At 44.3% G+C, this 25,411-nt stretch overlaps 1 protein-coding gene across 1 annotated transcript in view; it reads left to right on the plus strand.

Moving 5' to 3' along the window:
* TOGARAM2 (TOG array regulator of axonemal microtubules 2) overlaps nucleotides 1–23,269 on the plus strand; it is a 33,711-nt gene extending 10,442 nt beyond the window's left edge. The window contains exons 8-19 of the mRNA XM_075706948.1: nucleotides 1,001–1,160; nucleotides 2,354–2,518; nucleotides 4,631–4,772; nucleotides 6,380–6,485; nucleotides 8,293–8,528; nucleotides 9,724–9,882; nucleotides 10,958–11,075; nucleotides 12,009–12,112; nucleotides 13,479–13,683; nucleotides 14,845–15,061; nucleotides 20,669–20,755; nucleotides 23,025–23,269. Coding sequence (XP_075563063.1) covers nucleotides 1,001–1,160; nucleotides 2,354–2,518; nucleotides 4,631–4,772; nucleotides 6,380–6,485; nucleotides 8,293–8,528; nucleotides 9,724–9,882; nucleotides 10,958–11,075; nucleotides 12,009–12,112; nucleotides 13,479–13,683; nucleotides 14,845–15,061; nucleotides 20,669–20,755; nucleotides 23,025–23,269 — 1,944 coding nt within the window. The remainder of the gene's footprint in view (nucleotides 1–1,000; nucleotides 1,161–2,353; nucleotides 2,519–4,630; nucleotides 4,773–6,379; nucleotides 6,486–8,292; nucleotides 8,529–9,723; nucleotides 9,883–10,957; nucleotides 11,076–12,008; nucleotides 12,113–13,478; nucleotides 13,684–14,844; nucleotides 15,062–20,668; nucleotides 20,756–23,024) is intronic.
* The last annotated feature ends 2,142 nt before the right edge of the window (nucleotides 23,270–25,411 follow it).

Raw genomic sequence — 25,411 nt, forward strand, 5'->3', positions numbered from 1 at the left:
CTCCTGAGGGATATGGGAAAAGCGAGGAGTATAGTCAGGACCCTAAATTTTAGGAAAGCAAACTTCCAGCTTTTCAAGGAGTTAGTCAGAAGGACCCCCTGGGAAACAGTCCTCAGGGACAGGGGAACAGAACAGAACAGTGTCTGTAAGGATGCCTTCCATAGAATGCAAGAGCTCTCAGTCACCAGGTGTAAGAAATCAGGTAAGGAAGGAAGAGACCAGCATGGCTGAGTCAAGACATGCTGGTCAAACTAAAGAGCAAGAGGGAACTGCACAGGCAGTGGAAGCAGGGACAGGTATCCTGGGAAGAGTACAGGGAAGCTGACTGGTTGTATAGGGATGGGGTCAGGAAGGCCAAGGCGTGGCTGGAGCTGAACTTGGCAAGGGATGCAAAGAATAACAAAATAACAAGAAGGGCTTCTTACAGGTATGTCAGCCAGAAAAGGAAGGTCAAGGAAAGCAGGTAAGTAAGCAAGGGGTAATGGTTTTAAACTAAAGGAGGGTAGACTTAGACTAGACATAAGGAAGAAATTTTTTACAATGAGGGTGGTGAAACACTGGAACGGGTAGTGGAGGCCCCATCCCTGGAAACATTCAAGGTCAAGTTGGATGGGGCTCTGAGCAACCTGATCTAGTTAAAGATGTCCTTGCTCACTGCAGGGGGTTTGGGCTAGATGACCTCTAAAGGTCCCTTCCAACCCAAAGCATTCTATGATTCTGTGACTCCTTTTTTGGACTCCTGTGTTCTCAGAGAGCACATTGACATAGATTGAGAAACAGTATCTTGGACCAGCGGAAGGTTATGGCAATGAAGTGTTATACATCACTGGGTGTAATTGTATGCCAAGGTGAGGAAAGCAGGAATTCTTCTGAAACTACTAGGATGTATATGGAGCTGTATTAAAGATGATGACACTCTATCACTGTGTTCCTGATGAGGTGTTGTGTATGGTTTGTGTATCTCTCTTTATGGTCCATGATGTATTTCCATTGCAACTAGATCCATGTTACCTTGTCCAAGTCAGCACAGAAGAAAATACACCAGAAGCGAATGAGACAGATGGAGCTTTTGCGTAGAGAGAGGGAGAGCGAGAGAGAAAAGGAAGAGTCCTTGCAGCTCCCTACGCAGGGTGTTGACCATGGGGATGCAGCCAAAGAAAGTAAGTGGTTGCTATAGTTGTGGGCCTTTTTGTTCACTTGCTTACTATTTGCATAGTATTGCAAATGCCTATGAAATCAGACTGGAAGGCTGTTACACTTGCATCTGAGTGAAAGCTAGAATAGGATTTATTTCCGTTTTCCAAAGAAAAATACAGAGGCATGAAGTGTCTTGCCCATGGCCCACGCTGAATCAGTCATAGAATATCACCTTCCCCCCTTCTCCTATAGTCTTTCAGACTGGATAATTCTGTCATGCAAACTACCCTGGGGCTTCTGACTCTCTAATTGAGAGTAGCCTCCAGGAAAGGTGAATGGGTGAGTCCAAAAGAATGCTTTTCAACCAAGGTGCAACCTGGAAGAAACAAAATTAAACTATTTCTAGTGAAAACACAGAAGATTTTGCTCATGTGATAGGACAGATTATCCTGCTCACACCACTGCCTGCTGAGGAGCTCGCATCGCAGAGCCATGCTGGAGCCCCTAGCGAGTGCTTAAGTTTTACCCACACGAGCAAGCAGCATTACTGACTTAATTGCAGCTGATGGGCTCTGATTGTACTGCTGCACCACTACCATGAGTATAGCAGCAGGGAACTTAAGAGTCAGCACTCAGCCCAAGGGCATCAGACAAGGTTATCTGCTCTTTTTCTTGCTATTGTTTTGTGAAGTACTGGTGGGGAGTGCTGAGGTGGGAGCCCCAGAAATGTAGCTTCCCTATCCAGCCTCTGAAACAGAAAAGCAAAAGAAAAGCAGTACTGAGTTTTCCTCATTTCTCAGGGAAAGCATCGCTGCATTTGGTTTTAAACTAAAAGAGGGTAGATTTAGAAGAAAATTTTTATGATGAGAGTGGTGAAACACTGGAACGGGTTGCCCAGAAAAGTTGTCGATGCCCCATCATTGGAGGTGTTTAAGGTCAGGTTGGACGGGGCTCTGAGCTACCTGATCTAGTTGAAGATGTCCCTGCTTATTGCAGGGGGGTTGGACTAGATGACCTTTAAAGGTCCCTTCCAAACCAAACTATGATTCTGTGATCACTGTCCCACTGCCCCGTTAGTGTGCAACTGTTATGCTTGGAGTTGTTTGAGACAACAAAAGGATGTTACCCAGCTCCAGCAAGATTTCTAGCCCTTTCCAAGCCCATAGCCACCCTGTCCAGCACTCTTCACTTACAAGGTCCTTTTTGCTCTCTGCAGGCTTTAGCCTACCACCTCTCAATGGGACAGTTTCTGTTTCCGCCAGCATGAGCAATGAATGCAGAGAGCACGCTGGTACTGCCTTGAGGAAGCGGGTCAACAGGCCCTCACTGCCCAGTATCCCCATCGTCAGCCAGGGTGGCAGCTTCCCGCACAACCCCTCAGGTGAGCCCACTCTGCTGCAGCCCCCGCATCAGCTCTTCCCTTGCACAAGGAGCACGAACTGCCTCATTCCTCAACCATAGGTAGGATCTTGGGTCCAAAGCCTGTCCTAAGGATTGAGAGCAAACCTGCTTTGGATCCACTTCAGCTTGGTGATACTGGAGCAGTTTGTGCTTACAGATCCATTGGAAAGCTGAGCTGAGTAAGTAGTGGTAAAGCTAACTTAAGCTGTAGCTTTTGCCTGTACTGATAGTCCAAAATATAACACTGGTGCCAGGAGGCCGCTGTAACTGCAGGGCTGAGCTCTGGTGCAGTCTGGCAGGGTGTGCTCACTGTGCGCATATGTGTACCACCATGATCAATTAGCCACTCACCGTCTTGGCCCTCTGCCTGTGCTGCTGTCTGGCTCTCCAGCCAGCTTTTCTACTCTCGCAGCAAGGGTTCTCTCTGCATGGAAATTAGTGACTTGGTACAATCATGCTGTTGCACCTAAAAGTGCTTAACAGCTTTTAGCCTCTCTCATCCTACCACCTGTAATGCAAACTGGGAACAAGCAGTGCTGCTTCTGTCACCCCACCCAGATACGGTGGCTGTGTGTAGCAGATGACATACAGGAGAGGCTGCCTGGTGCTCCCAGGCTGCTTGTTGCCTGCAATAAATATACAGCAGATAGTGAGTCCATAGTGATTCTCATCTCTCCTTTGTGGGTAGCCTACCTTGTGTTATGATCCTGAGTAGTGTGAGTTAAGATAAAGGGAGCTAGGAATGATACTTTGCTCTTTTCTAGAGATGCTACTCTGATTTTCAAAATTGACCAGAACTAGCCTGACATGGCTCTCCATTCATATTGATTATAGATGTGTACATGTTCATGCTCATGCAGTGACATCACTGATGTCAATGACAGCAATATCGGTGACATCCAAATTAGTCCCCATCTGAATATTTTTGATTTTACAGTTCCTTCATCCTCCATACTTCATAGAACATGCCTAAAAACCCTACAGAGTCCATAGCAGTTCATCTAGATTCTGTGCAATATTTATACTCAATACTTTTAGACAGCTCAGATGTTTTCATCTACACTTTAGAAAATGAGCTTTTGAGTGCAAGACATGAAATTTTTGACCTACAGTGCTTTTGATGATAAATAGGTTTCATAACAAACGCATTTGTCATCTGAATTTTCTTATACCTTGTATATTTATCATCAAGAGAGTGTGTTTGCCAACAATTTGCATCTATATTTACATATTTTTATTCTCAGTTCACATTTGGAAGGCTTTTTTGTCACAACTACCTAGACTAGAAATTGCATTTTTCCACAAGAGAAAGCTTAGGCATTGCACAGTTTGCAAACAAGTACATCTGATGACAGATAAATTTCACCGCAGCATCTTCAAAATACAGCCAGTGGGCACCTCTGAAATAGTAAATATTCATAACGCTTGGAAAATAGCAAAATCCATAAACTACTACTTTCCCAATAGTATGCTAAAATGTATGTGCACTCAGCTGCCTGCTGTCTAAAATACTTGCAGTAAATAGAAACAGAGGCACTGTCAGGTTTAGAGGGTCAGGTATCACTGTTGCCTGGTGGTTGCTCCTTGGAAATTTGCCCAAGCCCAGCAGGACTCGGATGTTCAGGCTTGGTGCTCACTGGGGGCAGCTGGAGGTGTTGCCTTGGAAAGTTAGAGGGTGCCTCTGTCCCCGGTGCTCCCGGTAACAGGGAGGTGATACAGGGAGGTATGTGCACATCTCAGGAGCTTACTCCTGGCATAGCAAGTCTTGCTGGGCAGCACTGGCTCCCAGCGAGTGTGAGCTCTGCGGCACTGTGAATCTGCAAGCTGGCCTTGGTACCTATATGGACCTGGGAGCTGGCTCTGTGTGTGCGATTTTCAGGTTTACACAAAGAGCTGGTGCCCAGCTGGGTGTGACTGGGAGATGGCTGGGTGCTGGGGAAAGCAATAAGCCAGACGGCGGGGAAATCTCTGAAGCAATTCTAGTTTGCACCCGTATGTAATCTTGGCTGAGAGATGGGGTTGCAGTCTGCTCAGTGGCGGGGTGCCTTTGCCCCAGGGTATGCAATGTTGGTATCTGACCCTCTCCTTACAGTGACCTCACTGCCGGCCATTGCTCTGGACTTCCTGGAGTGGGGAGAGAAGCCAGAGTGTGAGCGTGCCTGGGAACCCAGACCCTTCCTTCACCCACAGCAGGAGCTCCTCAACGTGCTCACATGGTTCAGCAGTGATGACTGGTAAGAAAGTACCCTGTTCACTCTTGCTCCCTCTCGGTGTTTTTTCCTAGTGCCTCTGAGCCCAGACAGCCCAGATGTCCAAAGGGAACTAGTGAAACCACTCCAAAGCAGTGACAGTATAAAGATGTGAGAGCAGCCTTTTATTTGCCTTGGTCCATAGCAGTGTTAAGCTGCAGCAGGTCCATGCTGTTTCCTAGCTTTGCCTTCTGCTCTATGTAGCTGCAAATTAAATCTTCAGGGAAGAGAGAAAGTTGTGGAACAAGATGATTTGCTGGCTGAAGCCAGAAGCAGGATGGAAGTGGTCTTGAGTTTAGAGATTTGGGGGCCTCAGGTCACTGGCCCAGGTGGGACTGAGCAAGGATTTATCTCTGGTCCCACCACTGGCAGCAGCAGCAGGAGACAGGGCCTCCCTGTGACCACCTGCACGTGAGTCCCAGGAACACCTATGGGGCATTCCTGTTTCTGAGAAATGGACTGAGACATGGTGCAGAGTTGCTCAGCCTGTCATTTCTCCTGAAGGGCTCATGGCAGACGACAAGGAAAAAGAAAAAAACTCATTTAGGAATCTTGCACTTTTTGAATTAAACTTTTTCCTCCTCACTGCCTAATATGGGCCAAAGATGTTCTGTTGGTAGTCACAGTGTGTCTTGAAATTAGGCACAGGCAGGAGGAGGCTTTACAAATTTCAGGTTATATTGGTTGTCTTTTTGATTTCTGGGTCAGCATATACTCACTAGGGCTCCATTCACACTGGGATAACCATGAAAAATCTTCCGTGATGCATCTCCTTGTGCAACTGCTTTGTTTTGCCCCTCTCTCTCTTCCCTGTTACTGTTTGGTGCCCTGTGAGGTTCAGAGAGCTGCTGCAGGTGTGGGAGGGCTGGGTTACACTCAGGGACCCCAGTGGGGAAGGGTCCCCAGTCCTGCCCTGCAGCCCTGGTGAACCAGTGACTGCATCATGCCTTCATGTAGCTCAGGTCCTTCACAAAGAAAGTACTGAAAGATGCAAGTTTTTACTACTGTTAAATAACATGTTGCTGTTGTGGGTGTTATTTTAAGTAGGGGTTTTCTGGAAAATCCAGCATTTCATCTGTTCTTGCCCAGGTGTGGAATCTTTTAGGACACACTGCTTTTTTGCGGGGGGACGGGGCGGGGAGGATACAACTAGATTGCAGAGTGCAAACTCAGCTATGGAGTGGCAGTGCAGACACTAACTCCTGAACTGCCCTCTGGGGATAGCCGAGGCAGCACTGTATCTCGGGGACAGGGTCCAGGGAGGGTGCAAGAAACAGAAGCTGTGAGACTGTGCCGTATTTCTAGGAAGCAGAGACATAGGGACTTCATGTGCCAAGGACTTTGGGAAGGCTGTCTTATTTAATGGCCACAAATTAACCCATCCACTCTGAAACCATCTATTTGCCTTTTGGATTTATGTATGCTTTTGACCACCACAGCATCCTGTGGCAATGAGTTCCACGATTTAATTAAGTGCTGTATCAGAAGCACCTCCTTTTGTTTGTTGGAGCAGACACCCTGGTAATTTCAGAGGGTACTGCCTAGTTCCTGGGTGGTGAGAAAAATCAATCTTTTTGGTAATTGTCTTTCAGGCAGCAGAAGGTGAAGGCACTCTTCAGTGTCAGACGCCTGGCCATCTGCCACTCAGAAGTCCTTCTTTGTAGACTTCATGATGTTTCCTTGGCAGTTACCAAAGAGGTAAGAACATTGTGTTTAATTGTGTCCCATGTACCTCGTACATGGGGCATAGAGTAGATATGTTCTTGTTCGTTTACATGTGTGCTCAGTGTCTGCCTTCATTACTATTTTTAGACTTAATTTTTCTAATAGCTATGTCATCTATCTGTATGATCTGTCTGTACACGTAATTATATTTACTGGTATGTAGGGCATCTGTCTCTCTCCTCTTGGAGCTAGGTGTCATTATAATGTAATACACAAATGCAGAAACTGAGACAGTAATCAGGTGATTTGCCACAGCCCAAATCTCTGCCCAAGCTGTAATTAAACACTGCAGCTTTTGCCTCCCAGCTTCCTCCTACTTCCTCCTCCTCCTCAGCATCCTGGGGGATTGGCTGCAGGTATTTATTTTCCAGTGGTTCCTGATGATGTCTTCTCCTTCTTCCTTTCTGCGTGCTGTTCAGTAATTTGCCCTTTCCATTGATCTGTTGCCTCCATGCACCAGTGGAATTTTGCACTGCAGCCACTGGGTGCTTGGAGCAGACTGGCTGTGAGGTTTGCAGGGCAGTCACGCACAGCTTCACTATGTCATCTCTCAGTTAACAGAGAGGTCTCAACCTAAGCTCCTTAATAAAATCTGTGGCTATATTTCCAATTTGGCACTTGTCTGTGGCCTGAACCAGCTGCCTTGTACTCTTACTACATGATTGCCAAATATATTATATTTTCCTTTGCTTGCAGAAGACAGTAAGACTTAGCTCATTTTCATGAAAATCAGTCCTTCCGTCCAATATTTAATGACGTTGGAGGCTCGAATGCCCCTTGTGTTTTTGCACTCTTCAAACATTTCTGTTTAGATATGCAGGACTCAGATTCTCTCATTCTGAGATCAGGGTTAGGAGAAAAAGCTCTTTCAGCTTAGCTCATCTGATTTTTATATCACTTTTATATTTCTGAGGAAATTTTCTGCTCTTTGTTCTACACACTCATGCGCAGAGATACCTTTCAGCTTTCATTTCAGTCCAGTCCCAGATTTTGCTTTCACAAGCACTTCTAGGACTTACGTTGTTAATTTTTATTAACAGGCACAACTCAGTCTAGCAGAAAGAACCAGTAGTCTGTCCTTCAAAGTATCTTTCAAATGAAGCACATGACTCTCAGATGCTTCTTCCTTACCCTTGTGGGAGAGCCTTTTGGAAGTAGAGATCACTCCAGAGCAGTGCTGAATGCTGTAAAACCCCACTGATCGCAGCTGTAATTGCATGAGATCTCCAGGATCCTTAAGTGCCTTGAGTCCAACAGCTAGGGTTCTCCTTAGTAGATGGAGCAGCAGATGGACTCAAGTCCCTGCTGCGAATTAGCCTGTAGACTTGAGCCCTTGTTGAGTGCTCAAACTGCCAGTGCCATTGCTGCAATTTTTGACAGGAGGAAAGTACTACTTTTCCTCTATCTTGTCTTTATTAATTGTGCCTTTATAGTTTAAAAACAGCCTTTGCTTTAATTTTTTTGTTTGTTTGTTTTCAATAGAAGGGCCTAAAATCAAAGCAGTGTACATTATAGGCTAAGCAGCACACTTTGTTCTAGGTAAAACGATACTTTTTAGGCCTGCAGTCTCATTCAAATTATATTGTATAAGCGGGCCTGAGGCCAGAGAAGAAGTTGGTATCAGCGTAAGTGCGTTTCTGTGCTTGTGGTCTTCTGCTTTTACCGTGCTCTTATGTTCCACCTAGACACAGCAATAAGTCTTGTTTGCTGGGACTTTTGTCTAGGGGAACTGATTTTCTTTACAAGGTGATTCTTATGTTTCCCCTCATGACTTCCCCAGGTGAACAACCTCCGCTCAAAGGTGTCTCGCTTTGCAATCGGCACTCTTGGAGAGCTCTTCAGGACCATGAAGAAGTGCATGGACCATGAGGTGGATGAGGCTGCTTGGGTCTTGCTCCAGAAGATGGGGGATTCCAGAGAGATCATTCAGAAAGCAGCCACTCAGTCCCTGGGGATCATGGTGAAGAGTGTGACTCCTGCACGAGCAATGACTGCTCTCATGGCTAGTGGAGTCCAGTATGTTGTTCTTCTCTTAGTAATATCCTTCATCTTAAATTGTGTGGGTAGGGGGAGGGGACAGGAGGCAGAAGCAGAATGATGGGAAGGAAGGGTCCTTTCTCCTGCATCTTCTGTGAAATCAGTGATTAGATTATCTGATCAGCCTCGCTCCCTTCCTCTTGTCATCTACTTCTGCCCTAGTGCAGCCTGTTTGTTCTCACAGTCTGTCAACACTGCCTAGACGTGGTGAATGATGGGGAAGCAAAAGTCCCTGCAAAGGGTGGTGAATACAGCCTTGTGGCTTTGCGGGAAGAGGGACAATGGCAATCCCAGCAGTGAGTGCCTTTTGGTATTTCACAATGCTAACCACAGAGGTGCTGGGAAAAATCATGCATCATCATTATGCCATTAACTTGAGAAATAAGGAGGCTAATTGCTGGGACACAGAGCACAGAGCACACAGGGGAGAACCCGCTGGGTGTGGCACAGCCTGCTCAGCAGGTGCAGCTCTTGCCAAGAGGAGTCTGTCTGACCGTCGTGTTGTTAGAGCTCCACTTTCTATTCAAATTGATGCTGCATGCTAGCCTTGAGATGGTGAGTCACTTTACAGGCGCCTTCACAGGCTGACTCCCATGGGATAGCTGGGGAAAATGCTGCCTTAAAATATTAGTGCTGTGCATGATAGTTTCGAATAGGCACCCTCTAGAAAGGACAACCTCGCTAAAATGGCTGCTACCCTTTCCTCAGCTTTTCCAAGGGCAAAACATTCAAACGTACCTCTTGCAAGCCTCAAAGAACAAACTGGCTGCATTGCTGGATATTCTGCAGCTTGATGCTTGATTTTTGCAGATTTGGAGATAAATGGGTGGAATAAGCCCCAATCCTGCTGCAGCTCTGTCTGTATAGTGGGAGCCCTCTGATGAGTCAGCAGGAATTGTCTTTCATTTCCCTCTTTCTCAGAGTTAATTTTGGGAAAAAAATTGAGTATCAAATAGTCCAGGGAGATTGAATTCCTCCTTCTTCCTTGCAGGTAGCCCCTCTGTACAATGCCAGCTTTGTGTTTATCTGAGGACATAATCTTCTACAGGTGGCTAAAATTGCAGTGAGAACACGTCTCCTTCCCCCAGCAATGACAGGGAGCATGCTGTGACCAAAGCCTGTGTTTCTGGCCCTCCTTTTCCCTCTGCCCCAGTGTTTGTTCTCTTGTTTCCAGGCACCGCAACGTCCTGGTGCGGAAGTGTGCAGCCGAACACCTACTGACCACAGTGGAGCAAATCGGAGCCGACAAGCTCTTGTCAGGCACGTGTGACAGTACCAAGCTGCTGGTATGCACACTGGTGAAGCTTGCTCAGGACTGTCATCAGGACACAAGGTGATGATCTTCATCTCTCCTCATAAAATTTTAAAACTGTTTGATGTCTGGCTATAAATGATAAAACCACGAAAGAGTGGATGGTAAAGTAAATATTAAGAAAGTTACTTTACAGTGTGGATAATGTTGTCTGGGGAAATGACTATACTGGGTAACAGGAGGTTGTCCAGCAAGAAGGACCATTGCCAAATTCCTGTGACTTGAATGATTCTTTATTCAGATCAACTGAGCTCAGATTAGTCAGTCAAACAATTTTGTTTGGTCTTATGTGTGCAATGCAAAGCTGAGGCATTGGCTGCTAAGGATCCCAAGCATTTATTTCTGGTAAGGTTAAGACTGTCCTAGAAAAAATCCGGCTGTCTTTAACCACTGTATTCAGTCTTTCTAAACCTTTTCTTCAGATTTAGTTGCCCCTGATAGTCACAAATTTTTCTTCCCAATCGTTGTATAATGTTGTTGTCCGTGGCTGAACGACCTCCGAATTTCTTCTTGAAGATAGCTGTAGTTTCATAGTAGCAAACCCAAACCAAACCAAACCCCGCCCTGAACCTTACTTTGATTATTAATTTAAATTCCCATTAATAGATGGCAAGAACACATGAGCAACTAGCTGCCCGTGTGCATATATGTAGTATAGAATAATAAATAGTAAGCATGAGGTCCTAGCTTCTCCGCCAGTTAAAGAAAGGTAAATTATTATGCAATGGCAGCAAGACAATGCAAATAATCCATGGCAGCAAAGCAGGAGATGTGCTTTGCTCATCCCATGGGATCCTGTGATCCCACAGAAGCACAACCACAATTTCAGAGTGAAATTGTATTTTCCTGTTGCCCTGGGTTCTCCTCTTGCCTCTTGTGTTCAGCTGGCAGCATTGTGCCGTGGCAGTAAGTGGATGTAAATATCTCTCTTTGCTGAATGGGTAATACCTTCTCATGAAGGTATGACACATGATGAGTTTAAAATATCAGCTTATTTTATTAACACTTTTCCTGCGTTTATTCAAAAGGCTAGGGAGAAAAGACAGTAATAGTCTGCAGAAAAAACAGTCATTCATTTCTTTCTTTTCTATGTTAGGTATTATGGACGGAAGATGCTGAATATATTGATGAGTCATCAAAAATTTAATAGGTATTTGAAACAGTCTGCCCCCTCACGTGACTTGGAAGATGTTATGGCAACAATTAAGCAGAAAGTAAGTGCTTGGCAGGAGAACTGTCTCCTTTATGCAAGTACTGAGATTGCTAATATGAGATTAAACATGCCTAATCTTTCTTTACCTCATTCTATTTCCACTGAATTATTTTTCTCCTGGGAATGAACTGTTGCTCCTTAGCCTGTTTATCTGCAGACAGTGAAGGAGCTAGTATGATTAGAAATAAAGTGGGTGTATTTTGAATATCAGCCAGAAATAGGAAAGGGAAGTAGGAGAAAACGGTTTCACCTTCAAGCATAACCTTCCCTCACCCCCCCAATAAAGCAAGGAAGTGAGAATAGTGCTTCAGAAGATAATAGTCTTTGCAACAGACGAAGGAAGTAGTAGTGCCAAGAAAATTTCCAAATATACAAAAGATGCACAAGGCAATCATAATTAGTACATCTATTGTCTGTATTCTGGGAATACTGCCCTGCTGTCACGCACTGTGGAGCTGGAAGAAGCTTTGTGAATTCAGCATCGAGTAGAAAACCATCCCCTTTTTTTTTTTTTTTTTAATTCCTCTCCATTTACATTCTAGAAAGGAATGTGCCTTTGTGCAGGAATAGGGAGAGTGAGTGTGAACCAAATCAACTCCCGACACAATGGGCCAACCTGCAAAGAGTCCCACTATTCCCTTCAAGAAGGCTTGTTCCCTGCCAGTTTGCATTATTCCCATTTGTGCCCAAGACTAATGAATTCAGGATTTTATACTGCTGCCCATTATGGTAGCACCTATAACCTGCCTCGGGTTATTAAAAACAAATAGTAGACAATACACTGAATCTCTGGCCTGTCTCCCTCTCTAAGTTATGAAATGTTTTCCTAAGCATTTCTTGGCAGCAGTGATCCTGGATATAACTTGTGTTTTAAACAAGTAATTTCCTCTTTTATCTTCTATAGATTAATGATTTTTTTAATATATATGTGTAGGGGATAGAAGACCATAAATGTGAACCTCCATCTGCCAAGGACCCCAGGAAGTCTGGGAACAGAGGCTTGATGATTCCTCAGGACAACTTGCCTTCTGATGGAGGGTACTGAGCTCTTCTGTTAGATCTGACAAAGCACATGACAAGCTTTACGTGTCTGTCTTAGTAAAATCTTTCTGGTGGAGATGAGCTGTGCTCTAGAGATTGTTTCCTGGCCCCACAAATCTTCTATGATAAAAAATGTTTACTTCTGCATTAGGCTGAACACAAGTTCTCTGTAGGGTTTTCCACAAAAATTGAGAGCGAGAAAGAGACAACCACTGGTTGCAGCTCAGAAGATCCAGTGCAGTGGTGAGGACAGTGTTACGGAGGCTGTGAGAAGGTCATGTCTCTGTTGTTTGACTTGGGACAAGTAATTTCAATCAGGGTATTCTTATCTGAGTGGGGTCTTTTTTAGATGGGTGGTTTGATGAGAAGTCCCATTCTAGAACTAAGATGCCATTCCCAAAATTAGCACTTTCCATGCATGTGGTTTGGCCTGGCTCAATCATTGCTTTCTGACCCTCAAACAGTACCAGCAAGACAATTCCTGAGCACTTCTGGTCAACAGACATCTCAATGTGGACTTTTTCTGTAGCTATTCATGTCATTCAGACCCATTACTGCTTCGTTAATGGACAGCATGTTTTTTTCCCCGGTGCTGCAATCAGCATTCAAGATAGGAATTTGGTCCTTGCTGTCTCCCCATGCTAGCGGGAGAGCTATTTGTACCTGTTCCCCTCTGAAAACAGAGTGGATTTATTTAGGTCTGTTGTGCTTAGCAGTGGCAGGAAGGTGACTACACACCTCACTAGCATAGTTAGGATCTCCCCATGCTCATGGCAGAGAGAGGTTGATCCAAGAGAATTGTTTCTGCTGGGTTTGTTAAGCTGTGGATCCAGTCCCTAGGGAAGCAATAATGTCAGCATAGTAGTGGGATGGTTGACTTCTGTTTCTATCTCTGTTACTGATCCTCTGGATCCTTTCAGATATGCCTCTTAATCTCTCTGGGTGGGATTCATCTGTTCAGATGCATCTGAGCTATTTATCCAGATTCCCATACCCATTGAAGAGACACTTCTCCAGAGTAATTAATTTCCTTATAATACAGACACCTCCTATAAGGCGAGGCATTTAACCTTTGAAGTAGTGCCTATTTTTCCCCACAAAGGGATGCCTAGATGAGTACTTGGGAAGACATCTGAAGATAAATGAGATGAATCCCACCCTCAGTGCCTTGGTTTTCCTAAGCAAGCACTAGTGATAATGTTACTTGCAGATTGTCTCCTGTAATGATTGTCATCAGATCAAAATTGCTTTTCAGAGCAGGATCTAGCTGAAATCACATCATTAGGAATTCTTCTCGAGATGTTTTCCTCACAATTAACTGAAGATATTATCACCAAGTTCTTACCTTGTTTTTATTTTCCAGTTTGAAGCCTGGCTCTGACAAACTCATCTTACTCCGTCAGACAGTCCGTCGCACGTCACTTCGGACTGTGGAAGAGACTGAACAGCTCAAGGAGCTTTACAAGCTCCTGACAGCCAAAGATTTTCAGAAACGAATAGAGGGAGTGGTACTCCTCCTAGACCACTGCAAAAGCAGCCCCAAGCTTGTCTCCACTAATATTGTCCAGGTATGTAGGTCATCTCTATTGCTCCCTTCCCAAGCCTGTACCAGTAAAGTTAACTCCATGTGTCTTGGCAGTACATACTAGTTGTTTGGGACAGGCTGGTCCCTTCTTACCCAAAATAATTTGATTCAACTCCAGGCTTCAGGGCAAGTAATTTCAGTCCAGATGTATTTCTCTGGCAGGTGCATATTGGAGCTGTTCATGAGATGATGACAGAATTTACTGTTGCTGTAGCTTCTGCTGTCTCCTACTACCAGTTAGATTGAAATAAAGGAAATCTAGCCACTGAAAGCTTGGCAATTATCCTCTAGAAGAAAAATGGGTTGGGATGGGGGAGAGAAGTATAAGGCTGGGTTGATTTTAAAAAAAAAAAAAATTTTTTTTTTTTTTTAAAGAATGCTCCTGTAAACTTTATCTTGTCTTGCACAGACACAACTCTGCCTATTCACTTCTGTCCTCATCCCTTTCCTGCTCGGGACAGGCTGTTCTCACTCTTCCTGGGGGTCCTTTTTTCTCTTTGGAAAGAGGAGGAAAATGGCTAGAGACAGATCTTCTCTTTCTTCTCCTACCAGCAGCTGCCTGGTAAAGTGGCTGCCAAGGGACTGAACCTGCTCTAATGAGAACTGCACAGCACATTAAACTTCAGAAGTCTACCTGTTAGCTAGACAAATGGTCTGGATCCTGAAGAGTTCACCAGAGCCCTGCACTCCTCCAGATGCAAGTTCTGAGACAGATGAAACAAAACTTGGATCTCATCCAGCCACGGTTTTGGCAAAATCAAAACTATCCTTAGTACTTGAGACGACTTTATGGAAAAATGGGCATCGGAAATACCTGTTTTCATCCTTCTATACCAAAGACACTATTTTGCATTATTAAAATGGGATTAATTTAATGATTTATAGATAAAGAGAAACACCATATGAACTATCCTGTCCCCACCCAAACCTCGCAATAAAATATGAAAATCTTTTCAACCAGCATGAGGTTGTGTAACCACTACAGTGAATAGCCCACAGGAAAACAGTGAAATTGTGCTAGCAAGCACTGACCTGACAGAAAGGATTACATTCATATTTTAAATTGATGGGTACTTGTTTCTACATCCCTTCTTGAAACAAAGACATTTTAATCCAGCTTTCATGTTGTTTGTTTTCTTAACAGATTTTTGATGTTTTTGTCCTGAGACTTCAGGATTGCAACAAGAAAGTGAACCAGCAGGCACTGGAGGCACTGGCTTTGATGACACCCATGCTCAGAGATGCCTTACACCTAGTGCTGGTCCCTCTGGTAGCAGCAGTCACTGACAACCTGAACTCAAAGCACTCCGGGATTTATGCTGCAGCTGTGAAAGCACTGGAAGCATCCATTGCTCACCTAGGTAAGGCTAACCTCAGACATTGACTCTCCTCAACTGCGGCTTCTCCATCTCAGAGTCAAGTGAACACTCACTCTGTTGATAGCTGTTGTTGTCTGTGGAAATATCCAGCTGCTGCAAGATGTTTATGAAGTCCTGCCTGCATTCTTTCTCTCCCAGTCTGTTGTATCATGTTGTGATGTGCAGCTGAATGGATGCTGTTTATCACCTGCACCATATGTCTGATTATTAATTCAGCAGAAAGGACATTATAGGGATTATTTTACGTTCCTGCCAGAAGAGCATGAGGGAAGTGACTAGCATCTGTCATGACTGGTTTTCCCCCTTCCTCCTGGGAAACTGCATGCGTTTTGTTTTTATTGACTTGTATTTCTCAGATGTGCATTCTGTTAAGTTTACATCCACTAAAACAAGATGAAAGGAATGTGCTTTTTCCTTGAAACACATGGTGGGAAGGGTGGTGGAGGCTCTTTGCTCTCACTGGGCTTCATTCCATGCTCTGGCAGTGGTGGCTCTCCTGAGCAGATGCATCTGGCCCTTGCTGACACCAGTATGATTCAGTTACTCATTTTGCAGTTTTAGACAGTAGTTTAGCCATGTAAAGCCAAAAGGAAAATGTCCTTTTGAATTCAAAGATTGAGACCTTGTATTTAATAAGATACTGTGTTATGAAAGATCATAGCAGAGATCAGATGAAGGATGAAATGCTTGTTCCATAGTCAGCCTGGAGGTCTCCATGTATGTGGGGTTAGAGATGCCTTGGCTCCCTTCTTCCAGAAGGGTAAGGAGCCCATTATCGTCCCCTTTTCTGGATGCTTGAGCATGGGGCCGCAAGTATGCCTGTTGATGTAAAATATGTACCTGCAGTAGGGAGAGGGTGACGTCCCGGTCTGCCCTGTGTCCTGAACCATATGGCCTGCTGCAGGTTGTGCAGCATGTTCTCTGTTGCCTACCAGGGCCATGCTGAAGCTCTTGGGGATCCTCAGGCTTGTTTCAGCTGGGAGCACCTGCCCTGTATGACTGCACCTCCAGCCTATCCCTTATTGCTGTCCAAAAGCTATGTGTTTGCACGCTGTGGACTGGCAAATACAGTCGCATGCTCCTTCATGGGTAATACTACAGAAGTCTACGTTGGTGTCTTTACAGTTCATCAAAACAGCTTTTAACAGCTACTTTTTGGTCGGTGTATTTGGAATTATTCCCTCGTGATCTGCTGTAGAAACTGTACGCATGTGGATAGTATGTATTTCTTAAAAGCATATGGAGATACTGTCCTGGAGTTAGCTCCCTGCTTCCCCTCACCTGCCACAAGTTTCAATTTGCCTTAATTTGGAGGCAGTAACTTAAAAACAAGGGAGTCAGGAAAAGCAGAAATAAAAGGGAGTAAAGTAGAATGGGATTATACTAAGATTTTTTTTTCCTCTCACCTCAGCTTTATAGTTGATATTAATGATTCACAGCAATGAGTACAAGGATAGACAACTGGGTGGCTCTCTAAATGAAGAAGGGGCTGGTAGCGTTGGTTGCAGCCAGGGGACACGGTTGAAAACCAGACCCAAGTCTGCAGCAAATGTTGTACTCTGTGACTCTTAGGTTATTCTTATGCACTTTATTTGAGGCAGCTGGATCCCCTGGAGGATCTAATGGAGAGGTGTTGATGTTACCTTCTTTTTGCACACACTTGCATCAGGGAGGAAGACTTGGGCTGCTCTGTGTAGCTTGCTGGAGGTGTTTACGTCTGCCCACTGAAACCTCAGTGAAGTGTTTAAAGTTTGGCAAGACAAATCCAGGCCTGAATTTCCCTCTTCTGATGTAGATTCAGAAGCACACTGGCAATACTTGTGCTACCAGTCATCGCTGCAGCTGTGACCAGAAGTTTCTGGTCCCTGGGGTTCTTCATCTGCTCTTTACTCCAGCTCTGACTTCTGTTGAAATGTGAGATGAGAGCTGGTGTGTGCGTATTTATGCATGCAAGCAGTTTGGTTTTGGAAAGATGAATGCCATCGATGAAAGTGTTCACTAGGAGTTTTTTTACACTGATTAAAATCTGCTACAGAAAAGCACGTCCCACATAAAGTGTTTGGGTTCTATAGTTGATGCCAGGTTTGCAGATCACTCATGTCACTTATGCTGTATATCAAAGGACCTGAATTCCTGCTGACTGTAACTGGTGAGCTGGGTAACCAGAAGCTGTGGTGGTGCAGTCCTTATGCACCAGTTCCCAGACAAGCTTGAATGTGTACCAGCATTTCCCCAAAGTCCCAGGAGCCTTTGGCTCTGTGCTGCTTGTCTCCTTTGGTACAGAAGGAGCTGAACAATAAATTCTGGAGTACAACGTTGCTAGAACTCAGGGACAAAGGGATTTTTGGAGGTTGTTTGGGTCCAATTTGACTTCCCAAATGAATTGCTTTGCAGTTGGTGTGAAGGGACACTGGCCCATCAAGTGCTTCTGCAGAACAGCTTCCTGGAAGGCTCTACATTATAGGCATTAGCTGGTCCTGTCTACTTTCCACCTTTGTTCTTTGTCTTCTTTTTTTAAAAGGGAATTTATGATTTGCCAAGTTCATTTCTTTAGAACAAACAGGTATAAATCCAGCTGTAAATGATGGCTTGTTCCACATGTTGTTCTGCATGGGGCAAGATTGCTATAGCCAATAACTACATAGCCAAGGTCTGCTGTAAATTCCCTTGCCACGCAGATTTATGTCAGCTGTGAAAATGCAGCACTGGGTGAATATGCCTGAGAAATTTAGTGTTGAAGAGGCAGGTCTTAAAGAGGAATTAACAACTTTCTCCACATCAGCTGCTTTGCGAACTCAGTGAAGTTGCTGACCCACTGCTTTTCTGTGTCCCAAGTATAGGGTTGTTCCTGATCATGAAGCGGGGAGAAGGGTGTGAGATCTGTACTGCTCTTGGCCCTTACCCATTTTTTGTGGCGCCTGGGAGAAGGTTGGGGAAAAGTTGCAGAATCCTGCTAACAAAGGATGCGGCAAACAGATCCCTTCAGGGTTTTGTATGGAGTTCTGTCATTCCCCTCTCACCAATTCTGAGAGATCACTGTAAATTTTCCATGCTAGCAGATGTCAGAACAGGAGCAAGGCTCATCTGTCTCACATCATACTGACTTTACCCAGAGACAGGTTCAAGCAAACAAGGTGGAATATATTTTTTTGGTTCTGCTCATTTTTAGGGACATTCACAAAAATTCAAACAGGCAACTGAATCACAAATATTTCAAAATTCAACACCTAAGGCTTTAGTGGGGGAAGGAAGGCTCTACTGGAAGAATGCGTGAGTGAAGCCTTCCTATAGGCTTTAAAGTTGTCTGCCTTTACAATTTAAAATCAAGTGGCAAACAACAAGCCCCCCCCCCCCCCCCCCCCCAAACTCTAAAGGATTGCGCAACGCTCCTAGATTAGAGTGAGTGCAACATCTTGCCCCATTGCTCCACTGAGTTTCATAGTTAGGAGCCCAGCTATTGCTCCGAGCTTCTGTGTTGACATGCCTCAGATTCTGAGTTTTAGGTGAGACTTCCTCATCTGTCACTTCTAATGATCCATGCAAAAATGCAGGCTGGTTAGAAAATTGCTTGATCACTCAATGTAAAAACAAACAAAAACCAAACCCCAAACAAAATAAAACCCCCTCATCCCCAAGACCAAAATTCTACCTACAAACAAACTAATTTGCTTCCAAATAATGCCTGAATTGTTTATTTCGCTTAACCCTGACATTGGCTTGGACATCCCCAGCTGAAGGCCACACACATTCCTTAGGTTGTGACCCGGGACCCTAATCCCATTCAACGGACCCACCTTGTAGGTGAGGTTGAATCAGTAAATCAAGCCTGGCTGCAGTGGGACCAAGACATAGACCTTGCTCTCCTCTAACATCCATCCTACCCTGTCCTCTGTCATGAAAGAAAGGCCTTTCAAATGGCCACTGCCTGACACCAGGGCATGGAGTCAGGACAGCAGTCCCCAGTAGCTCCTAGAGGAACCAGCCCTCTGCAAGAGGGGAAGGGAATTTTCCCCTCTAGGTGTTAATGTAGCAAAGAAGGGACCACAGTGAAAATTAGAGCATGGAGAAGCAGATTCTTCTTTTGCTCATATTGCAAATGATGGGCTGCCTGTCCTGTGGCCAACAAGTTTAGCTAATATGTAGTGCAGAGCATTAAAACTGAGTTAATAAGAACTAAACTGCCTGTCACCTTGTTTTCTCTAACAGCCATTAAAAGCTCCTCTGTCTTTAGGTCTCTCAAGGCAGCTGAAGTAATGGTTGGGTAATTTTGTTATTGACTTGAGCTTTAGTGTTTCAAAATATGCAAGGCATTTGAAACCGTTAAATTGAAGGGTGAATAGTGCCTATACACGTAGCTTCCTAAAACCCAAGCAAAACAACCAGTTCCCCCTCACCACCCAAAACCCAAGTGTTCCCCTGAAAATCTGTGTAGATACCGATATTAATGATTAATTAACATTTTGTGTTCCTTCAAGACCTCCAGATCTCAGGGTGTTTTTTTTCAAAGTAGCAAGCTGTAAGGTAACTCCCTGGGGAAAAACAGCAAGTGTGAAACAGCGTCTGACAATACTGCAGGAGTGTGAGGCAGAAAGTGAAGTGTCTGTTTAAAAAGGTGAATGAGAAGAGTGTAATTATCAAAGCAGGAGCTTAATTAGGATAGCAGGATAAGTTCTTTACTGCATGCTAGCAAGAAGATCGTTAGGGACTCGCTTTTTATCTCTCGTGCAAAAAGGAGCACTTAATAGCACAGTGCTGCTTAAAACCAGTTTGGGATTTGGCTCTGTAGTGGTTCACAAAGACATAGGTTGCCTGCTTTATCGGTGCTGCTCCTGGTGATACCACGAGGTGTCGTGGCGCATCCCACGCGCATTCTGCCTGCAAGAAAAACTTTGCTTGGCTTATCAAAGCGGTAAGACCGGAGGCTTGCAGACCAACACAGGCAACAGTTTATAAATTAAAACAAGACCCCAAATCAACAACAGGCAGCATAGGAAAAAGTAAAATATGTATGCCAGTCAAGTATTGGAAAATCAGTTTGTTTTCCAGTCTCTCTGCCAAGATCTGATTTCAGAGATCTAACAAGAGCCCCTGAGAGCAGATGGTGTTGGCAATAAGCAGTAATTCTCTCTTGTAAGAGTAACTGGGAGTCTTGTCCATAGATCCCAACAGGTAATTTAAAGATTTAACACCAGCTTATCCTTAAAGTGTGAATGGATGTGTGGACTTTTGAGCCTTCTCACCCTTTTCCTTAGAGGAGGGAGGAGGTCACTTCTGCAAAGCTCCAGGATGCAAAACCTTTTCACTGCTTACATGTGATTTAAATTTTGAGGGCCCTGATGTCAAATGTTTAACACAGCTCCTTGTACAGCAGTCAACTTCAGATTTACAAACGTGAAATGAGAGATTTTCTTTTTGAATTTAAAATCCTCCCACATAAGCTGGAAGGAGAGAAAAGGACTCAGAAACTGGCAGAAATTTACTTTATTTTACAAAACGCAGTTACCCCTGCCCTTTCCCCCCCGCCCCTTTTCTTTTTTCCCCGCCTTATAACCTCAGAAGAGTGAGCAGAAATAACTGTTTCTCTTTCAGATAACACATTGCTGCTGCAAGCGTTTGCCCACCGAGTGCGTTTCATCAGCGGCCAAGCTCTGCTGGATGTCACAGAACATCTCTCAGGTATCGCCTGCTTCAGCTAATCTCCACTTCTAAGTCAGGAAGTCTTCAGAGGGAATATTTAGAGGGAATGCCTCTGAATTGACAGTGCAGTAGCTCATCAAACACCAGAAGGTCCTGAGCTTGTCCCTCCTGCTAAATACACATACTAGGTTTATTAGGCAGGCGTTTGCATGACTGCTGTGGAGGCATGCAGCATGTGAGATGAGTGCGGATGGCGCTCGGGCTCCAGTGCCGAGCTCTCACTGCGGCATCTCAGGACCCACCTCCAGGAAAGAGAGGGGCTAAAAATACCCGGGCTGGTTCCTCTCTTTGAAGGACAGCACAGTAAATGTCATGGAGGGCTGTAAGAGGTCCCTTTTCTAAAGTGAACGACCATCCTTTAGAAAAAATTGTGGCAACTGGTATTTCTGAGGATTAGTTTGTTTTTTCACCATGAGATTCTTCTTTTCCTGTTGGAAAATGTTGAGGTTGAATCCTGCAGAGCCTGGAGGTGATAGTGTAGGTGAAAACTCATATGACAAGCAAGGATTTTGTGCAAGGCAGGATTTGGGGGCAGCAGGGCAGAAGCGGGCAGTTCAGCCCAACCCACTGGGGCTCCCTGCCTGTATTGCAGATATGACCTTGGACTCTGAGCATTTCAGGATGTGCAAACAGTCTATTTCTGTATCAATGGTGTCCAACACACTACAAATACAGCTGATAATTGATTTATAATAGCAGCTTGCTATGTCAGCAACAGCCAAGGAATAGAAAAAATGATAATCTCAATATATACTAGAGAAGACTATTTATAGCCTTACTTTAATTAGGGCTAAAGCCACTGCTAATTATGCCAGCGTCTTTTAATCCAAGGTTTAATACACTTTGCTTCTTCATTATGAATCTCAAAAGGGCATGTTTAGACATAGCAAATGTAAAAGGGCCTTTAAAGATAATTTGAATAAAGTAAATCTCCATAAACATAGAATTTAGTTTTACAGTTATTTTAATCTCTTTTTCAAATAAAGCATTTAAACATAAATTGGGACTACTTCAGAGAGAGTAGATGCTCTGTCTGGGACTTTGTGGGAACAGACAGCTCTTTCTCTTCTGAAGCTCCATAGTGACCACTGTGTTTAATAGCATTTAAACTCAAATTGACTCCCATTTTGAAATAGGTACCATAACCCTTTTCCTGCTTACCAGAATTGTTTTTAGGTACTTTCAGGAGCTGCTTAAATGTTGATGACTGATGCTAGATTAACAGCGTAGAGAAAAATGAAGGTCCTTCCACTACAGAACAATAAATAGTTACTGCATAACATTTCCACTGAACAGAAATTAAGAACTCTGTCTCTAGACCATTTCAGATTTGATCTCTCAGCAAAATCTGCCATGCAAGGAGCAAATTGGTAGTAAATTTTTGTTTATATTTAACATAGTTCAGGTCAGAAAATGAGCTGAGAGCAGACTCCGGAGAGAATAAGAGGGAACACTTGTTTTTTGGTTACATTTCAGCCCCCTCTGTAAGAGTTTTCTACCTCTGTTCCCCTATTTCAGGGAACATTGTGAGGGTAAATGCCATTAAACTTGTAAGATGCTCAAATGCCATGGCAATGGGGTCTGGGTAATTATCTAAGACATCCTGAAGTTTGAAACAGCTGTTCATTAGAAGCCACCAAGTATGAGGGGAAAAAAGCTCAAATTAGACCATTCTGCCAAAGACATCAGTTAGTCATTGATGTTTCTAATAAAAATGTCAAGCAGTTCACATCTTTTGTGGGCTGGAGTTTTGAAGTGTAGTATAATACTGCCATTTGCAGTGTGCCACTGAGCAAAGGGAACTGCCAGATTAGACTTTTGGCATTTTTCATCAAAGGTCACAAAAAAGTAATCATCCTTTCTATTAGAAATTTGTCAATTACCTCTCTAAGCTGCTTTTCAAAATCTTCAGCAGCTGGTTTAGACAACTTGTTAATGGAAATAAACAGCGATTTGACATTTTTGTCATTTGTAATGCAGAAGCAGACAGTGAAATGATTTACAAAATGTGTATGATTCACTTTGCTAAGTCTATCATGGATACAAAGCCTCTGATTTGGACAAATTAAGGTCTTTGGAGGTTGGTTGTTCTGTTCAGTGGGTGATCAGCCCTTGTTGCCTATTTCTGGATCATCGGGCTCTTTGTGCTTGCTGATATTAGCCAGAAAAGGCTTCCAAGAACCAAAAATAAAGGTAGGTACTTGTTTGTGTTAAAGTTGTTAAGAAGCTTTTCTCTCTTCCCCGGCAGTGCTTGTGGCATCTGTTTATCCCCAGAAACCCCAAGCCATCAAGCGCTACGCCCTGCCGGCGCTCTGGTTCTTCCTGGGAAACGATGTCCTGCCTGTCCGAAGTGGCAATGTCAGGGCTGTGGTTGCCAAGCTTGCAAAGGGCCTCTACCAAGTGATGGGCTCCAGGCTGAAGAAGCATGCTGCCAGCCAGCCTCAGCATGTGGTGAAAAACCTCTGTGACATTTTGGACCTGAACATCGGGTGAAGGCTTGGTGTGCTCCAGGAAGCTGTGTGGGACACGTGGAGGCAAAGGTGGACATGGTGGTGGCATTGGTTTTATTCTGTGTGTTTGAAGAATGGGATTTACCCTACAGAGTTCATAGCTACAGCTGTACGTTTTGATGTAGGCTTTTAAAAAATAATAAAAACCAAAAGAAAGTGTTTTTCTAAAGTTTTATATCTTGAGCTCTTCTTCCCTAAGAAGCTTGCACAGATACCAAAAAAATAAAACCCATGTGTAAATGCAGTTTGTAACTATAAGAAGTAAAAAAATGTATTTATATACATACTTAGAAAGTAAGAGATGGGCTTTCAAGCATTGGGGTTATAGGATTAGATGGCTTGATTTGGGAAGCAGAGAATGAGAAACCAGGACCTGCTAGCCCAGAGGATATGTGGCGGGGCTATCAGAAGATGTGCAGCCCACTGTATGTGCCAGTGTATGCCATAGGTGCGAAGCTACCAGGTGGCCCCTTTACAAAGCTCTGGTAGCTGCTGGTGCAATGGCAGATACCTGAGATCATAGATGTCCAGGTCAAGGTCAGACCCCTGGTCCCATGACAGCAGGAATCTCCCCAGCTGCACTGAAGTTTTCTTCCCATTTCAGGGGATGCGTCTTGTCTGTAGTCCCCTGTGCGTCCCCATGCAATGGCCCGATGTAGCGAGGTGGCCGGTACCGACTGCCTCCCAGCACCTTGGGGCACCCCTGGTGAGGTGCAGGAGAGGGGCTCAGGGCAGGGGGCTCTTCCACCTTGCAGGGGGTGCTGGGTGACACACAGGGTGCTGCGCAGTGAGTGGGCTGAGGGTGTCCTACAGAAGCTGGGGAGAGATAAGCTGTGGGCAGGCATCGTGGGACAAGATATAGTTTTTAAAAATATATAAATTTCCTAAATGTCTTTTTTTCTGTCTTTTGAGAAGTGAAGGTTTGCCTTATATGCAGACCAATAAAGCACTTCTGAACCTGAAATTCAGGAAACAGAGTGAGGAAGGGATGTGCCAGTCCTCCACCATACAAAGGTTTGGAAGCACAAAGAGGAGAAATGAGAGAAGAGAGGAAGGACTGAAAGCTGTGGGTGTTGGTGCATCTGTATAGTCAGATATGACAACAGAGCAGCCTGACCTATGTTCATATAATCCTCAATATACTGGCAGAGTTTTGAAAGAAAGAAGAATTGAAGTTCTGAAAGAAGAAAAAATAGGAAAATAATGGCAGGAAACACACTGGGCCCATGGAAGGTTAAAAGAGCCTTGACAGGTTCTTCACAGGTACAAGGACCCTGTATGAAGCTGGGAGGCCAAAGAATACTCCAGGGACATCTGCCCATCCCAGGGGTCTTGGGCTCTTACGTTTATTTGCTGCATTGTTTGGTATGTCTGAAGCCATACCGGACTCCAACTTGCCAGATACTATCATTGCATTGGGTCACCCCTTAAGGAATCTCTTTTTGGTACAGTACTAAGGTGGTGAAGTTATTTAGTAGACTCTTCTAAAAAGTTTTTTTTGCTTCTGTTTTTTGGTTTTAATTCAGGAACTCATCTCTGTGAAGTCTTGGCATGTGATCTAGGCCAGGGACCTGGCTCTGAAACACCAGTGTCTCCAGGGATCCTGCAAGGCCTGGTTCCTTGCAGATCTGCTAGAGCATTTTGGAGCTTAGCATCTCAAGGAATTTTCCTAACAGCTTACCAGAAACAGGAACAGCCTCATAGCGTGCAGTTGTTTTGCAGGTGTGACAGAAGCTCCGCAGAGTATATGTGTGCACCCAAATGCTAAGAGTGAAATGCTGGAGAATGTTAGAGGGTGGCAGAACTTAAATAGCAGATCTTGAACTATGTGACTTCATTAAGTACCTGCAGTTTGCTACTGCCTGAGATCTATTGTAACAGGCAATTTTTTTTTTAGCAGTCGGCATCTCTAGAGGGTCTTCTCATTTTGCTTCTTCTACCTCAAAAGTTGTTCTTGGTGTTTCCCTCCTCTGTAGATCTCTCCCTCTGGAGCCCCTAAATGCTGGTCTGTGCAGGCTGCTTTGCTGGGCTGAATAAAAGCTGTTTGGTTTTACTTTCTCTTCAGCTGTGCTCGGGCCCTTGGGAATGTGGGGGGAAGTTTCTGCACTTGGGAGAAAAAAAAAGC

The sequence above is a fragment of the Pelecanus crispus genome, chromosome 3 (assembly GCF_030463565.1).
Source record: "Pelecanus crispus isolate bPelCri1 chromosome 3, bPelCri1.pri, whole genome shotgun sequence".
NCBI lineage: Eukaryota > Metazoa > Chordata > Aves > Pelecaniformes > Pelecanidae > Pelecanus > Pelecanus crispus.